Below are 19,557 nucleotides of genomic sequence, written 5' to 3'. Positions count from 1 at the left end.
ATAAGTTCAACAAAAAACTAGTTGGATGGAAAGGCTCTATGTTTTCATAGGCAGGTAAAGCTCCGACTTCTTCAAGCTATCCTTCAGAATCTACCTATTTATGCTCTTAGTTTGTTTAGTATATCGATCAAATTTACAAAAGTGTTAGAAAGAATTTAGAAAATATTTCTTTGGTCTGGTGTGGAAGATAAGAAAATTATTTCTTTGGTTTCTTGGGATAAAGTCCGTGGTCCTAAAAGTTGTGGGGGGTTAGGTATCAAATCCCTTAAACCTTTCAATAAATATTTGCTAGCCAAACAAGTTTGGAGGGCCTATGGTATTAAGTGAGATTGGAGTAGGGTGTGGTTTGACAAATACATCCATAATCAACCAACTCATGCCCTTCTCTATTCTGATGATATCCCTGTTGGATCTTTTATTTGGAATAGTATGATAAAATCTATTAAAGTTGCTAAAGCTAGAGTTGGATGGGTCCTTGGAAACGGTAAAAAAATCAAATTTTGGGAGGATGTATGGATCAAAGATGAGCCTCTTTTTAACCAGGTTTACAGCCATATCATTGAAGATTGTAAAAGGAGGTTTGGTTCTATGGTCTATAATTATTGGGAGGAGAATAAATGGGTTAGACTTGATGCTGTTTATGATAGATTCTCTTTGCTCTAGCATGATTTGTTGTCCTTTTCTATTAACAAAGACTCAGATGATGTCTTCTTATGGAAGAGTAATCCTAGGGGTACTTTTAATTTTGCTTCTTCTTACAAAAAGATATCAACTCAGGCTTGTAAACCTATATGCACTAAAATTTGGAATAGATTCCTCATTCCTAAAGTTAATATGTTTTTCTGGCTTCCCACTCATAACAAGATTCTCACTATTGATAACCTGGTCAGAAGAGGATTTATGATCCCTAATAGGTGTGAGTTATGTCAGAAAGAGGTTGAGTCTATGGATCATTTGTTCATCCACTATTCTTTTACCTGGGAAATCTGGGGTAAATTGTGGACACAATGGAAAGTTGATTGGGTTGTGCATAATAGTTTTAAAGAAGCCCTTTGACATTGGATTTTACCTACCTAGGTTCCCATCATCAAGAACCTTTGGTCCTTTCTTCTTCCTATGACTTGTTGGCATATTTAGAAGGAGAGAAACAATAGAATTTTTAGGGAGACTAAGTGTTCTTCTCAGGTGGTCTTTGAAAATATTTGCAAGGCTATTAAAGAAAACATCAACACAATTCACAAAAGCAACCAGCAGTGTAGTTATATTTATATGAATGATAATGATAAAAGGATTCTTACAAAATGGAAATTATTGAATAAGGTTTGGAAGTCTGATCTGAAGAGTAGAAGAGATAATGTGGTTTGGAGGTTCCCTCCTCATGATTGGGTGAAGGTGAACTTTGAGGGTGCAGCTAAAGAAAATCCGGGTAATGCTGGTGGAGGAGGTGTTATCAGAAACTCTCATATCTTTTGTGTTGTTGTGCTTGCTTCTCCATTTGGAATTCAAAACAACCATGTTGTAGAACCTCTGGCAATGTTAAAATGTCTTCAACTTGCTTAGGATTTCAATTTTAAAAACATTTGGCTAGAGGGGGATTCCCTTAATTTAATTTAGGTTATTAAAGGTATTAGTTCCTCTTTTTGGAATATCCAAAATATCATTGATAAGGTAAAAAAAATGTTAGATTCTTGTGATAGTGTGGTTATTACGCATACCTTTAGGGAAGGTAATAGGGCAGCCGATTTGTTAGCTAATGGGGAGGTCATTTTAGTGGAAGATGCTAATTATATCAGAGTCATCATGTAAGAACAAAGTTTGAGAGCAATTACTTAATGACACGATTAATGGTACATATTAATCTCATCATTACCCTTTTTAGTTCGGACTTCAATGACAAAGTTTGGAGTGAGGCGGATTGTCAAATGATGACCTATCTCAAGCGTCGCATTAATGAGTATAGGTGTGAAAGGCCTTATCATATTAATTACTAGGTTAATTTGCATGTTTTAAAGGGCTACTTGAAAAACAAGATAATTACGTTAGTTTTCGATTCCAGCTTCTCTGTTCTTCAGCATTTGGTTAGTTTGTGCTCCCCTAAGGATTTCAATTTGAACTACTTCTACATTATGGGTGGAAATCTCAACCATAATGAGCTCACTGGCTCTGATAGTTGGAAGGGTGAAAGGAAAATTTGGAGAAGGCTACATAAAAATGGCTTCACTAATTATATGGAGAAATTGCATGGCAGAAAGAAGCCCGTTTCCCGTGGTTTTGCCAAGGGTTGGAAAACTAACAGAGTTACTCTGTTTGGTCAAACTTGGAGAGTGGATGAAGATTTGGTGGCCGAGGTGACTAGTTTGCAGAAGGATGACATAAAGTTTTATAGAGATCATAAGTTCTCGGTGGAAGCCATAAAAAATTTCCCAAAGAACAAAGAAGAAAGGGCTCACCTTGCCAAAAAGGATAATATTTCTTATTATCTCCCTATCTAGGTAAACTGCTTTTGGCAAAATATGTTGAAAGTGTTAATGGAGTATCTTACTGTTGATGGTAGGTTCTCGAAAGTCTATAATTATCACTTTGTTATCCTTAATCACTTTCACCATGGTTCTAAGATATCTTTTCCCTTCTATCTAGCCTCCTCTCTCAATGATAATTTGGCTCACCATACTAAGAAACCCAACTCCTACCCCATTGCCAATGAAGGTCTTATTCTATTAATTTATGAGTATCTTAAGGATAAAGTTAAGGCTAGTAAGGATGATCCCCTTGTAGAGAGTGCCCATATCTCTGAGGATGATGACAGTTCTAAGTCTGATGAGGATTCTACCAATCCTCCCCCTAAAAATAAATTGAGGGTTAGTAAAAAATATGAAGAAGATACTGAAGACACATGTGATACTGAATAGGAGCATGAGGAGGAGGTGGAGAAGGAGGCAAAGCATGAGTAGGAGAATGAGGTGGAGGGTGAGAAAGGAGACAAGGATAATAAGTAGAGTAAAGAGGATTTTGATGAGTAAGAGTAGAAGGAGAGTCCCTATGATATGGATAGTAGGGATGAGGTTCAAAATAATATGGAGGAGGGCAAGCCTAGGCCTGAGGATTCTACCTAGGACATGGAGGATGCAGATACTATTCTAAATGCTATTAGAAACAACTCTCTAGAAATGTTTAATTTCTAGAAGTGGGTGGCTGATAATATTACCAACATTCAGGAAAAATAGAGAGAGATGGAGCTAAAAATTGATAATGTGGCTAAGAATATTAATGATAAAGGAAAAGAGGAAAATTATGAGGATAATAGTGAAGCAGAGGATGAAAATTAAAATTCCTGATTGGTCAGAGGGTGAGATCATAAAGGGACATGTGAAGCACCTAGAGGATGTGGTGAGGACTCTCAAAGAAAAGGGTGAGTCTGATTATGAACTAATAAACAACAGGGTTAAAAAAATCAAGAGTGCTATGAGGAAATTCATGGAGCATAGCTTGGCTATGATGAAGGTGACTTCCCAAAATATGAATGCGATGGTTGCCTGCTTAGTGAAGGATAAGTAGAATAAAGATACTATGATTGTTGATTATGAGCTGGGTTCTAGCTCTGTCCAACATTCTTCCAGATGCAGAACTAGGCAAAATGCTAAAGAGTTGGAGTTGAAGACTAAAGGTAATCAATAGGTGAAGGAAAGCAAAGACCTTAAAGAGGCAGAAAATGCAATGATGATGCTTCTCAGGGATGCTAAGGAGACCATTATGATTTTCACCTAGATGTTCTAGTTTTGTTTTAGGTGTGCGAGTATCTTGCTAGTATTTTGCTGTACTTTTCTCTGTCTACTATCTTTTGTGCTGATCTTTTGCAACCTTTCTTTCTTCATTCTATCCTTTCTTGCTTCTCTAGTGCTTTTCTTTATGATATGTAAGTGGGTTTCGGGTCCCTTAAAACCTATTTTTCCTTAAAAAAAAACAATCCTAATAACCTAATTATAACATTCTATTTGAGACCCAGAACAAACTAAATGAATTAGATAGCCCAAATCCAATTTATTTAATATAGCCTAGATCAAAATACAAAATGGATATTGAATTTATAGAAAGAGCACTTGCTAAATTTTATTTTAATGGGTCCAAAAAAATTTCAAAACACACTCAATGAGATTCTAATATTCATAAACTATTTGATGATTTATTTCCAACTATATTTGACAAATGATAGAGGTGAGTGAATATACTAGGAAACCAATAAAGGAGAGAAAAATAAGAGGATGTCTCAAACTAGACCAAAAATGAAAATAAAAACTAGCATTAATAAAGGGCCAATTCTAGATATGCCACCACTACCTCTAAATCTCTTCAAATTATAGGGACTGAAAAGAAGATTAGACACAGATTTCTCATCAAACCCACAAATTACATATTAACAAGGGCATTGAAATTTACTCTTCCTAATATTATTTTAGGTAAAATATTTATTTTGACAAAGTAGCAACATAAAAAATTACACTTGTACTTACAAAGTTTATTCTAGATCTTTCTTCACCAATGAAAATCCCAAAATCCTTTCTTGCCTCTTCTATTAATTAATATCCTCTAGAAATTTAGAATAAATCCCTTTAAGATCATACCTCAAGTCTAGGACATCATCCACCTCTACAGAGAAAGAATGATTATTTCCCATGATAGAAACTAAGGTAACATGAGACTCTTATTCTCCCACCCTTGCCTACCCTCAACCCATACTCCAACAACTCATATATAAAATTATATTGAAAATTATAACTATCCACCACAAAATGATAATCATTCAAATTAAAAATATTTGACCAAATGGAATCCAAAAACATATTACTTATGGGTTGGAGATGAAGAAATGAAGAGATAATTGGCAAAGACTATTGCAATAATCATTTAGAAAAAAAAATCATGAGCAATAGAATGAAAAGTTCAAATTGAGGAGAGAGAATGAGGTCCAAATTTGTCAAAAATCATGTAAAGACACAATTTCAAAATTTTGGGTCAAGCCATGGCTGGAAACCTTTTGACATGCTGCAAGTTTGAGGCCATAGTAGCTGGTAGGTAGGGGATCAATTAGTATTTTTCCCTCCTCTCTATAATCTAGTCTCTTTTCCAAATTCAAATAATATCGAAAGGCCTTGTCTAGCTACTCTTCCTAATAACATCCCTTTGAGTGGAAACTCCTTCAATCTTAAAAAAATCTCCTTTCAAAACATGGTTGCTAAAATTAAGAGGAGGCCACATAACCAACTTGGAAAGAAAAATTAAATTAGATAAGGAATAACCTTCTAGAACCCTTAGAAGTTTTTACCATGATAAGTATCAATGCTACACAAGGGAGAAGGTAGCATTAAATAAATATGTGAGGAAAGGCCTCGAAAAGACCTTATTTTTTGAGGAAGTCTAGGGTTTGGAAAATGTCAGACGAGATGATTGTGCAGATATTGTCAAGGTGACCTTGCTAGAAGAGTTTCTCAGGAACCAAGCTCTTTAACTTTGTAATAGAGCTTTAATCAATTAGTTTTCAAAATTCTCTCCTAATATCCATTTTCTTCCTATATGAATTTGAACTTCTTGGCCGAGGGTTATTGAAGTTTTTAACACATATGATGGTAATAATTTTTTCATAGTAAAATTTTACAATAAGGAAGATAGGGATTTGGTTCATAAAAATAAATGTTCGTTCTTTAAGGGTTTTGGGCTCAATACATAGTTGTCAAGGCCAAAATTTTATCCCTACTCTTCTCCTATGAAATATGGCCTCTTCTATATAGTCTTGCTTCTGCAAAATTTTGCAATATTCCCAATCTTGTTACATGCATAACAAGTTACATTATTCCTTTGAATAGCCTTTCCATATCCTTGACCGGTTTGTGTTCTGCATTAATTAGATAAATGTCCAAATCTACCACAAACATAGTATTTCACATTCATTCTGCAATTTTATGAGTTATAACTAACTTTATTGCATTTGGAACATTGACCGGTGGGTAAATTTGTATTCTGATTATTTGTAAATCTGCATTGATTTTCTCTATGACCAAATTTATTGCAATTGAAATATTTCCCATTAAATTTATAAGCATTAGATTGTCTTACCACTTTACTATGATCATGATTATTTGCAGTCCCAAAACTTTCTCCATGTTCTCCAACTATATCTCAATCAGGTTTTTGTCTTTCAGCATGTCATCAAGTCTTTCTAAACTTTTCTTGAATTTGTCTTTGTGTTATTTTGCAGTGATCAACTCATTTTCTAGAATCCCAACTTGTCTTATAAGTTCCTCTTTATCATGTTGCATGTGAATCGGATTTGTCTTTAGCATATCAATTTCATGACAAAGTCTCAGATTTTCATTACCTCCATCACTAAGTCTTCTAGTCAATTCTTCTTCATTCTTCTTCCTATCTTCAATTTCCTTACATATCCTCATGGTTAAATCATGCATTTCATTCCTCATATTATTTTTCTCTTGTCTTAACTTATCTGCAATATCACTCAGAGTTTCCTTTTCATCATCATGTTTCTACATTTGCTCATGAAGTTCTTTCATCTTGTTTTGTGCTACAACTAGGTTCTCCTGAAGTCCTTTAATGAATTCCTGGGTAGTCCTCATATCATCTTCAAGTTTGATATTCTTCAATTTTTTTGCATCAAAATCCTCAAGAGATCTTTCCAACTATTTTCTCAAACTTTCCATCAGCACTAGTTTTAGAATCTTCCTCAACCTATTAGGCTTTTGTAAATAGAGGACCAAGCTTTGATACCAATTGTTAGATTCAATGACATTCCCAAAGAAACTGAGAGGGGGGTGTAAATCAGTGCCTCACTGGTTATTGGAATATTTAAACTTATTTATAACTTTGCAACCCAAATCAATGTACCGGTAAACAAGAAATAATGCAGTAAAGAGAAATAATAGAGAGAATGTAAATTCATATCATAACACAAAATATTTTGGCGAGGAAACCCATTGTTGGAAAAACCTCGGTAGGATTTGTGACCCATAATATTTACTCACTGGCCAATATGAATAAATATTACTTACAATAAGGGTCTCCACATGCAGGAAGGCCAACAACCTAGAGCACACTACTCAATGAAAGAGTCTCACTGACTACAATATGGATAATTAAATCCAATACAATGTATTGCCCAAAATAGCATCTCTAATGCCTGGTTTAGTATTGGTTTAAGCTTAGTCAGATACCTTAACCAAAACCTTTCGTTGTTTTACATATACCAATAATAATTATCCTATCCTTCTTCTTCATTACAAAAATGATCTATAAGATCTCATACATATATGAGTCTTTTACATTACACCAAGTCAGCTTACAAATAATTAATTACATTTACAATACAATTCATATAAGAATAAATTTGTCTCATGTCACCCTGAGTGCTAGTATACTTCATTTCCGGTGTAATCTGGATGTCGATGAATTTGCCTGCCAGTGTATGATGTCTGCGATGCTGGTGCATGTGTAGAAACCCATTACTGGTTGGTTGCCATCAATGACAATATCAACCATCCTCATTTGAGTGTATAATACCAACAGGTTCCCCTAACAACTAGATTCCTTATGATGTAGAAAGTGTTGGCAACAATACCCCATTATGTTATGTTAGTTCTTACATTCTGACTATGCCAAAAGGAGTTTCCCCAAGTTTAAAGTCTAAGCTCAAAAAAATTCTTTGGAAAGGAAACAAGTACTTAAAAGATAAGATGCACCTATTGTCTTGGGATAAATGTTTTTATCCAAAATAAATTGGAATGGAAGAAATGCACAATTTAGAAAGAAAGAATGTGGCTTTGGAAGAAAAGTTGGTATTAAAACTATATTCCAATAATATTTCAAAATGGGCCTCATTATGGAAAAATATCTTGACTCCAAAGACTCAAAAAGAGTCTTCATGGCCCTTGATCCCCCACAAGGTTTTTATATGTGAAACTTTATGATGAAATGTTGAAACTTTTTCTCTCCTTATTTGTCTTGGATAATTCATGATCGTAAAAATGTCTTTTTTAGGAATACTCATGGAAGAGCCTTCCACAATTAGGAAGACTTCAAATTTTTGAAGGAATTAAAATTATCTCTAAAATATTAGTGGAGGGACAAAGTGTGTGACTATTTTCAAACTTTTAATCATGAAGGAATAGTTTCAACTAAGTGGAGAGTTATTTTTGAAGTTGCAACCATAGTGAATCAAAAGGTCATATTAGAAAGAGAGTTAAAGAAAATGGTTATTCATTATCAAGACTCACATGACTATATGATTTGGATGCAATCTCAAATAAGCTAATATATAGTGAAATAGGGATATGAAATCGTCACCCATCAAGAGCCATCTCAATATAAGAAAAACTTTCCCTTTTACTAGTTAGGAGCAGGTGTACCAAAGGAAAGTACCTTTACATGTTAAGTCTCAAAGTCAAAATTATTACTTTTGACCTATTAGCCTCTAAGATCATTGATCATATTTTTAATTATATTTTTTTGTGATAAGGAGGTGGAAACAAGGGACCATCTACTTATAAATTGTAACTTTGCATATGAGTGTTGGTTGTGGCTCTTGCAAAATATGAATTGGCCTTCCTGAATTTAGTCATCATTACCTATTGTTTTTTAGTTTTCACCCAAGTTATTCAAAGAATCTTTATTTTTAGTTTTAGGGTAATTTGTTCCTACAATTGTTATTTGAAACATTTGGTGGGAGAGGGATCGAAGAATCCTTAGGAATGAAAGGAGAAACATTGAGGATGTAATTTTCAGCATTGAGAGTTCAATTATGAAGGTAGTTAGAGCCTATGTTATTAATAATAAAAGGATAGACTCTTATTTTTCTTCATCTAATTATGGTGGTCTTTAAGATTATAATAGCATAAAGCTTCCCTTTGAAGGTAGTCTTCTTAATAATGGAGGCAAAATGGTGGATATAATGAATATCAAGTGGAAATCACCAAATGTGGGGTTTATAAAATTAAAGTTTTATGGGTCAGCAAAGGGAAATCCTGAGACTTGTGGTGTAGGATTTGTTTTGATAAATCATGATAGAGTGATCTTGGATGAAGGGGCAGATAGGATTCCAGATGGATCTAATAATACTGCAGAGGTATTAGATATAGTTTTTGGATTGAGACAGGATAAGAAAATAAATATTAAGAATCTAATCATAGAAGGATATTCTATGAATATTATGTCAACACTTAAAACGTTTGACTCTCCAAGATAAAAAATTAAATATTTTTCATAAAAGACGTGGAGTTTGTTGCAACATTTTGATCAATATAGTATTATTGATTTCTCCAAATAAGGCTAATGTGTTGGTAGAAAAGTGTTGTGAGCTTCTTGATGGAGAAATCATATTTTCAAATAATATCACCAAAGAGGATTTAGAGCTTCCTTTGATCTTGAAGAAAGACATGCAATTGTAATCATTTTCTAATGTGTGTTCTATTTTTAAATTTTTTTATGCAGCTGGTTCCATCATTTTGATTATTTTTTGTAATAATGAGTGATGTCATAGGTCCTCATGGAGAATGTAGTAGATATCATTGTCATGGATGTTAGCATCATTCTTCTCCTACTCTTAAAGGATCATGTCACTTCAACATACACATCATATGTTATATATCAATTGGAAGAGATTCATGCCACTTGTTGTACCCTTCTTAGGTGGTTGTATTATGGATCAAAGTGTCCGAGTTGAGGATTTATTCCCAAATATTTCACTTGTTTTAAAATTATCCTTCCCATGATAGTTTTCGATTAAGTGAAAACAAGGTTTTGAAGGGGCCCCAAAACCCTTTTATAGAAAGATAATCAAAAGATAGGCCATTAAAGACCAGCTAGAAAGATCAAAACACAATGAAGAAACAACTGGCAAAGACAAAAATCCAAAAAGAAGCCGAAAGAGGTAGAGGGAAAACCATGAGTAATAGAGCCTAAGAAAGTTTATGAAAAGATCCATTGCTTCTTGCTCCAGCAGGACCATAGAGGCAACAACACTCTTCAAATCCTCTAGCTCCTTGGCATGCTAGGTTATCTTCCTATTACTAGCATGAGTTCTTTTACTATGACCAGTAGTACCCCTTTCAAGAGTCAGCACCTTATCCTCAGTAGTATCAATAGTGTTATTTTCCTATTGGACCTATTCCAACTTGTTGATCATCATACTAAAGCTATCGACAAAGGTTTTCAAATTTTTTTGGCTTTGTTCTCCAATTTTCTTCAAGGTATTCTAATGATTGAAAACCTGCTTCTCCAGATCATTGAATCTATCCTACACAACCTTAAATTGAGAGCCATACGTACTAGTGATAGCCTCCACATTTCTGATGGCTTTAGTCAATTCATTCAGGTAGTTAGGAAGGGTAATGAGCTTACTAGTTCCAACAACTTCAAAGGTAGTCACTTTCCTGGATGAATCCTCCAATTTATTCTTCAAACTGTTGACCTGCGAATAGATCTAATCAATAACCTTTTAGAACTCCATAATCCCACTATTCACAATATTCAACATGGTTAAAGGGGAGTTTCTGCAGTCAATGTTGATCTCAGGGGTAGAATTATCCAGGGTCTCCACATTAACATATGTAGTATTGGGAGGTAGAGTATCACTTTCCTTCACCATCTTCCCATCTTCTTCCACATCATTTGTTGATTTATTGGGGTCCTGAGGATTGGGTTGAACATTAAGAGAATCATTCCCTTTATCTGGGATGATTTCGGTGATGACAGGGCTCCGCCTTTTTTTAATTTTTTTGGCAGAGGGGTGACATAATCACTATCATTCTCCATCCCCTCATAATCCTCTTCATTATCTTCAAGCCAACTTCCCTCCTCCTGAACCTTACTTCTTTTTCCTTTAACGCCTTTTCTAGCTTTCTTATTTCTGGACCCAGAAGCCAAAACTTTGTCGTTTTCCTTGTTAGAACCCTTAGTAGGGGTAAAACTATCAACATCATCTTCCACTTCATTATATTGGTTTGATTCAATGAAATGTGTGGTGTGGTAAATAATATAAAGGGCATAGACTTGTTCTTTGCTAGATTTGTGCTATTAGATATCATCCTTTTCATTGTCAGATGTGGGTAACCTTTCTTACATTGTAGTTAATAATATTCATCTCTAGCACCACATGTTACTTCTATCATCATTTGTTTATAGAGTTTCTTGATATTTATGAGTGCAAAAATAATATTTTGAGGCTATTAGACACAAAGATGAAATTTGAGAAAGTGGCATAATCTTCACATGGGTCAATAATTCATGTTGAGTCTATTGACAATCTATAGTCCATGTGCACTATACAAGAAGAGCTAGTGTAGAGTTTGAATAAGTACTATAAATGTAGGTGAATAAAGAAAATATCCAAGGTATGAGTTCATTTTGGTTATAAACAATAAATTTATTTTTCCAATAACTCTATATTAAGTTAGTTTTGAGTAGTTTTTTGTACATGTCCTTGTATGTTTAAAATGGTGCATATTAATTCTATTACGGGGGTTTACTTTTTCACTCTATAGAGTGGCTAGTATTTCTATATTTGTAATTCTCTTTGTTTGTAGTTGTAGACACCTAAAATTGTCCTATCTAATTAAATAAATATCTTTATTTATTTAATTATTTTAAGCCTAATTCTTCTATTAATTAAATGAATCTTTATTTATTTAATTAATTCATTTACCCTCTTCTAGCTTTATTTCTCATTTAAATAAATACATTTATTTATTTAAATTAGCCTTTTCCTAAATTAAATAAATATTTTATTTATTTAATTATCTTACTTCCTCTATTATTTAAATAAATCTTTATTTATTTAATTAATTCATTAACCTTTTCTACCCATGACACATGTCATTCATCTCTTAATTCCTAAACTACCTACCCTCTCATTATTTTATTATTTTCTCTACCTACATTCTAATCATAGCCGACCTCTTTTACACCTCTCAATCTTATCTCTTCATTTCATATAGTGTCTTCTATATAAGGAGATGCTTCCTTCATTATCAAACCCTCATTATGCATTCACCCTTGACTATGCTTTTGAACTTGAATATGCAATCAAGCCTACTTGCAACCACATTTCCGTTCTTTATTGAGCTCTTGTGCACATATAAAATCTCAGAGCAAATATATGAAGCAAGATCAATGGAGATAGGAAGAATGGAGATCCAAACCCTATTGGACATGTGATGGTATAATCTCTGTGATTTCATTTGATTTACATTGTCTTAGGTAATCTTCATATGTTATGGTGGATCTTTGTTGTTGTTAGGCTAGGGTTTTGTGGTTGAATTCATTTGGTCTTTCAATATTGTTGTTATCCATTTTCACCATATACAGTAGTAACTACCATCTATTGTTTCTACTGTTTAGATACTTTTTTAAGAGAAATATTAAATTTATAGGAGAAATTAATCACTATGAGAAATAGGTCTTGTGTTTCTTGTTATAATGTGTAATATTGCTTTACAATAGTTTGTAAAGTGGAATAAATTGTAACAGTTGTATACAAAGGGAAATGTACTATTATAAGAAATTCACTATATGTTTTTGATAAGGATAAACAGGTTTTACAGGGACCTGAAACCCAAAGTATTACAAACCAAGTCCAATAGCCAACCAGACCAAAAAACTAAGCAAAACAAGGGAAAAACCCCACATAGACCGAAAGCCAAAAAACCAAAATAGCTGAACCAAAAAATAGGGCAAAGCACTCAACTAAGAGAGTGCATCAATGCAGTATTTTTCTAAATAATTCTCCTATTAATTTTCTCCAAATCCTCCATGATGAATCTGGAGGTTCCCTTGTCCTGGTTCTAGTGTAAGGACCCGAGCTAGTCTTCCCACCAGCGGCACTCTGTTCACCCTCCAATGCAATTTTTTTCTACTTTTCCCCCAAGGGAGGGTAACTGGCGATGGTCTTGGTTCTATAATCAGTCATCATGGAATTAATTTTTTCCAGACCATCAGCACTATTATTCATCTCCTACCTACTGATTTCCACCAGACTGTTTGGGTTTTCCTTGATCTCACTCAAATCCTCTTCCAAATTTTCAGTTCTGTGCTCTTCATCAACCTTCATAGTTTCCACATCCTGAGAAATTTTCTGGATCATACTCACGATCTTCTCAGTTTTACTGGGCCCAGGGGATTCTGTGAAAGTCTGAACAATTCCTTTAATCCCATCTTTTAGGGATCCAATTTCCTTCTCCACCCACTTCCAACAGTTCTCCTAACGTCTAGTAGCCTCCAATAGAATATTTCCTATCACCCTCTCCTCCTTTATCTCACCTTTATTTTCCTTATTCGCAAACCCCTATTTCTCATAATCCACATTTATAGGGATGTCCAACCTAATATGGTGGTCCAAGACTTTGGACCCACTAGATTTGGTTAATTTTGTTTTCTTTTTGGTGGGTGGCTCAAAGTCTTGCATTTTCTTGCTACTAGATTTGAGCTTACTTGCTGCCCACCTTGGAGAATTGATTATTCTGCTACTATTAGTTCCTGGGGTCACCATAAGCTCCCCTTCTTTCTTTGGTCTATAATCAAGATCTTCCATATCCTTGATATCATGCCAATCCATGGCAGTACCATTGTCATCCTCATCCATCTTTGTATCAGAAACCAACTACACATCAGGGTTAGAGGAGGAAATATGGGTTTTATCCTTGGGAAGGGTTTCACTTCATGATCTTGGGCGTATTCGATAATCAATAAGATAAGCCCTTCATGAAACACGGGGTTATCCTAATTTTCAAAATGTTTAACTAAACTATTCTTCAAGGACAAAACCAAATAAAAGGGGATGGAATAAATCTACCATGCCTAAAATGGTTTAAGAGAGTAAAATGATGTCATTAAATGCTAGCATATCTACCATCCAGGGTGTTGTACCTCATGATGAATTCTATCATATCAGTCCAAAGGGAAATCAACTCTTTCCTACTATAGCCATCATCCGCTATTTTTGTAGCCCTTTGTCTTTCCTTTTCCTTATCATAAAGGCAACAATAGCCTCCTCACCCGACTTCCTATCTCTATAGAATTTTTTGCCTTTCATATCCAGACCAGTCACAGTGGAAACCAGGTTTTCATCCACTTAAAACTTTACACCAAAGGCAGTCAACACATCCTTATTCCAACCTTTAACAAATCTTTCTGTAACAATTGCAGGAATGACCATACAATCTCTCCAAAAAGGGAACCATCCCACCGTCACAAATTTCTTACCAAACCTCCTTATTCTTATGCCACTTATCATAGGTTGTGGATTCAAACCTATTCTTTTCACCTCCCATTCTATAGCTCAAGAAAGTTAGAGACTCCAGAAAAACTAGGAGGAAAGAAAACCAAAAATAGGGCAAACTGAAAGTTCTAAAACTTCTCAAAGTGGTAATAATTTGAAATACCACCCCAACGGCTCCCATCCCATCATAATCTTTCATCATAAATTTCATTAGAAAGGCTAAAGATCTTGACATCATTTCTTTCCAGGTCACATAGAGTTTTCGAGAAAGTTTCCTCTCCTCTCCACCATTTAACTACCATGTTACCCACTGCCAAATTGGCCAAATGATTTGTCAATTTGTTTCCTTCCCAAAAAATGTGCGAGATCTTGAAATCCTCCAGACCAGCTATCATTTCAAGGCAATCATTGATTAAGTTTGAAATATTCTATCTAGGCACCATACATCCCTTAATGCGTTTGACAATGTTAAGTGAGTCGCTTTCCAGCCAGACCAGTTTGAACCCCTTCTTGCTCGCCATGTCTAGTCCGATGTAGGCGGTGCTAGCCTCCACTACATGTTACTATGTAAGGAAGAGTAGAAATAATTTCACCTAAATAATGGGGGATCTATCATATGTGGTGTTTCAATATGCATTATCAATTACATGCGCAAATATTTAAAATTTAATTTCTTAAACTTTTTCAACTAACCATGTTTCAATTGATGAGGCCTTCAAAGACTCACATGCTTGAATAATCAAAGAGATTAATGTGATATAAAATGGATAAAGTTTAATAGGGTCACATTTGAGGTTAAAGGAAATGGAGGGAAGAGGCCATTTATCATTCCAAGATAGCATCTCAGTCAAGGATGATTCATTGCATAAGAAGGACCGTATTTTTTTCCTTCAAGAAAATAGGGGGCTTTGCATTATGTGTCCTTTCGAGGAGAAAGGGAGAGAAATATTTCTTGTGGGTGCAGTTTTTTCTATTCATATTTGGTTGGTGTATTGTATAGTAGAGGAGGGATTGTTTCCACAACACTTGAGGAGGCATTAGACACACTTGGAGGAGATGTGGACTTTTAGAGGAAAGATGTCTCATGTGTAGCATTAGAGGAGGCATAAACACAATTGGAGGAGATGTAGACTTTCAAAGGAAAGGTGTCTTGTTGTTCAAGGAGGTTGGGAATTATTTTTGTTCTCTCATGTTATGGAGATGGTTGTGTGTTTGATAGTTATAAGATCCACTGATGCATTCAGATCAGTGTTTCCTAGGTGAGCAAGGAGGAATGGTGAAATTGCTTCATCAAAGTCTCCAAAAAGGTTATGTTCAACTCTTGCAATGTTCCACTCTTGTTCAGATTAATTTAATAAAGGAGGGAATGTTGGAGTATGACATTAATTAATAGATTTAGTATTTAGTTTACATCAATAGACTACCTCTTGATGAGCTTCTGTCGTTAAGTAATTGTTTTGGTTTTGCTTGTATCATCTTTCTAAGGGCAAATGCTTTGAATCAATCTAAACAAGAAGTTTTACCACTTTCTATCATTCAACATGTTTTTTATATTTCCCTTTTTAAGAGACCCAAATTTTGGAGGCCATAACATTTTAACTGGGTGTCCAATTGATGAACCATTTGAAGTACTAGAAAGTTCATGATGTTAATTATCAACCTATAACTAACTACACTAGTTATAAAGGTTTTTATGTTGTTTTGGAGCCTCTAAGGACTTCAAGTTTTAGTTCCAACTTTCATTCAAAACTTTTAAAAATGGAAATTTTAATATTTTCAAATCTAGACATGATCTTGTAATGAGCATTTACTTGCATGCTTATTTAGCTAATCTGCATTTTTGGGAAAAATTCCAAGTGAATCAATGCTCAAATGTTAACTTACTACAAATAGTAACTTTATGTAAATTCAATACACTTAGATTATAATAACACATTAGAATAAATAATAGCTTTAGAAAAGAGGCAAATATACTAATCAATAGAATAATAACCAAAATTATATTATTTTAATTTCCTTTGCTAACATAATATCTATTTTTAGTTTTGTATTAGGTTTATTATAAATTATAGTTCCTTACTCTCATTTGATTCATTATAACTATCAATATTTTTAAAATAGCTAAAATTGATACAAAAATAGAAAAAATATGTGAACTCATAATCACTCATGTTTGTTAAAAATGATTTATTAATTATTTATTCCTTATTAAAATTAATAATTCATGTAGTTTACAAGCATATTATATCAAGTATTTTTAGTTTTGTATTAAGTTTATTATAAATTTTAGTTCCTTACTCATTTGATTCATTATAACTATCAATATTTTTAAAATTGCTAAAATTGATACAAAAATAGAAAAAATATGTGAAGTCATAATCACTCATGTTTGTTAAAAATAATTTATTAATTATTTATTCCTTATTAAAATAAATAATTCATGTAGTTAAAAAGCATATTATATCAAGTAATTGCCACTTTTATCATTATATTTTGAAAAACAAGATTTCATAAGGTCACTTAGTGAATGATTAGTTAAGATGTCATATCTTGAAATATCATGGAATATTACATTACTAAAATAAGTCAATTTCTAAATCATTGTTCACCACCATCAATATCAATTTATACATGATCCATTCCATTCATGATGAAATGTAAACCATACTCAACATGACTTGTATTAATGTGTAAGCATATGATGTATAAGAGTGAAGACAAATATGCAATCAATTGGTCAATAATTTTATGCTTATATACTAACTAAAAAGTATAAGAAGTTTATATGTTGTTATTCATCTCTCTACATGTATGTCTAAGACATGTACAATATGAGGTGTAGAAGAATGTGCTCCACAAGTAGTCACAAATATATAATGGGAAAGCATAGGGTTTTAAAGAAGAATTCCCATGGCCATTATAAAGTGGGATATCATCATGATGCTTAGAAAACCTATAAGAATGTGCATAGAACGATCATTAAAACATGAAGAATTACAACCAAGTGAAACATTTGTTCTAAAATTAATAATAAAATGATTTATAAAATCTTATGGAAATTTCTTGTCTTTGCTTTAGTGTATATAAAAGGTTGCATCTAAATATTGTGATGTCTTATAAACAAAGAATGAGCTCCTTTGATCTAATATATCTAATTAAAATAAGAATTTTTTTTTGAAAGTGTTCATAATCCCGCACAAAATTAATATAATTCACATATACTAATGTGAAAGCAACTTATGATTAAATATTACAAATGAAAAATGAAAAATGAAAATTGAAAATTGAATGGTTTATAACCACACTCAAAAAATATGGCAAGGCGCATCAAATCATACAAAAGATCTTGAATGCTTCTTCTCTATATATTTTCTTTATACTGTCAAGATATTTTTTATAATAACTTATTTGAATAACATACAATTCAATGATCAAACGAATAATAAAAATGATATATCTAATTTACATTTAAAACTAAACAATAAAGCTTTTTATATATGAATCAAAAATAACTTTTGACTATTGAATTATTAAAGGTTAACGATTGATAATAGTGTAAAGAATATGTGGGCTTTATCCACATGCGAATAACCCTTCTGCCCTTGAGCGTGTAACTCTATTCTACAAGAATATAAGTAGACTGATCATAGGAGAATAACTTTTTCCACGAGAATATAAGTAGACTGATCATATGAGAATAACCCTTTTCGACGGGAATATAAGCAGACTGATCATGTGAGAATAACCGTTTTCCACAAGAATAAAAGTAGGCTTATCAAATGAGAATAACCCTTTTCCATGAGAATATAAGTAAACTCACAGCATGCGAATAACCCACTACACAGAATCCATTTATCCATGTCCTAATCGTTGCAGCCATTAATGAACTACACTCTCTCTATTTAAGCGATGTAGAGCAACCCAGCATATAACAAACAACATACAGCAATATAGAGCAACCCAGCATCTAACAAGCAACCTCACTTGTCAGCTCATATTATTCTTAAGGATTGCAGATATTGTGGTGGGCGTAGTCATGGCGAAATCAATATTGAGAGTGAAAGTTGTATCTGCTGAAGCCTTGTCCTCCTCCAAGATTGAGGGCACTGGCCTCCCAAGTTTAACACGGTAGGTACTTATTAGGAAAATGCTATTTTGTTTGAGGATACAATTTACTTTTGGCAATAAACTAAATAGCCAACTTATTACATATTATTTTTTAGAAACTTAAACATATATATTTTTTTTGTTATCGGGTTGTTGTGAAAGCCTGAGATGTTTCAGTGATTCTGCACCAAAAGCTGAGTTGCCGGTTGAAAAGGGTATTGATGAAGAGGCACAACAAAGGAAAAGTGGAGATAATAATGTGAGACAGCGAGCAGCATGGATGCCTGACCCAGTGACTGGCAATTTTATTCCAGAAGACCATTTTGGTGAAGTTGATATTGCTGAACTCAGGGAAGACATTCTGAGGCGTCACTCTCTCTCCAAACGCAAACCCCCAACTTAATGAACGGAACTAGAGCCTACCGCCAATATCGTTTCTATAGATTCGGGTCATATTAGGGCACAATAGTTAGTTGTGGCATGAATGCAAAAATTATTAGGGTATTATACGTAAAAGTTTGTTGGTGTATTACTTGCTGAACTTAATTATCTTAAGTAGTCTACTCAAAGTTGTTTTATATATATTTGCATGGTATATTGCAAATTAAATTTGAAAGGTTATAATATTACTTAGATATTTTAGTGTTATTTAAAAGAGTAATTTAATGTGATTTATAATTTATGATTGCAAATTTTTCAACATAGTAGTGAAGTTGATTGTGTAAATGTTTCTATAATTTCTTCTATGTTTAAGGGGTCTACTAAAAATTGGGGAGGGTGTATTTTAACAAGTGCTCATGGATGTCTAAAAATTTTGGAATAGATAAATTATTATTTAAATATTGAAGTGTTTTTTAAAAAAAGCAAAGTGATTTGATTGATAATCTATGACTAGAATTATTCAACATAGTAATAGGGTTGATGGTCTAAATCTTTCTATATTTTGTCTATGCTCGAGGAGTCTCGTAAAAGTGTGGAGTATATATTATAGCAAGTGTTGAAGGATGTCTAAAAGAGTGAAATAGGGCATTAAGTTTACCAATATTAAAAAACATTACATTGATGTTACTAGGTCATGCTTCGTGAACCATCATTAGGATGAGAAGAATAGTTGAAAGAGAGAAAATCAACTATTCTTCTCATCATGATGATGGTTCACAGAGCGTGACCTAAAA

The 19,557-nt window shown here is 33.4% G+C and overlaps 1 protein-coding gene across 2 annotated transcripts; it reads left to right on the top strand.

Moving 5' to 3' along the window:
* The first annotated feature begins 18,230 nt into the window (after window positions 1-18,230).
* Window positions 18,231-18,930, top strand: LOC131047108 (protein SENESCENCE-ASSOCIATED GENE 21, mitochondrial-like). Of its 2 annotated transcripts, none has more exons than XM_057980950.1 (2): window positions 18,231-18,403; window positions 18,560-18,930. In XM_057980950.1, exons 1-2 carry the CDS (start codon window positions 18,312-18,314, stop codon window positions 18,783-18,785), a joined length of 318 nt encoding a protein of 105 aa, XP_057836933.1. In that variant the 5' UTR covers window positions 18,231-18,311; the 3' UTR covers window positions 18,786-18,930. The 2 variants fall into 2 exon arrangements, with proteins under 2 accessions (XP_057836933.1, XP_057836932.1); XM_057980949.1 differs by having other exon boundaries at window positions 18,545-18,930.
* The last annotated feature ends 627 nt before the right edge of the window (window positions 18,931-19,557 follow it).

The sequence above is a fragment of the Cryptomeria japonica genome, chromosome 2, assembly GCF_030272615.1.
Source record: "Cryptomeria japonica chromosome 2, Sugi_1.0, whole genome shotgun sequence".
In the NCBI taxonomy this organism is placed as follows: domain Eukaryota; kingdom Viridiplantae; phylum Streptophyta; class Pinopsida; order Cupressales; family Cupressaceae; genus Cryptomeria; species Cryptomeria japonica.
The sequence above is the reverse complement of the archived record's forward strand: the minus strand, read 5'-3'. Positions and strand labels throughout refer to the sequence as shown.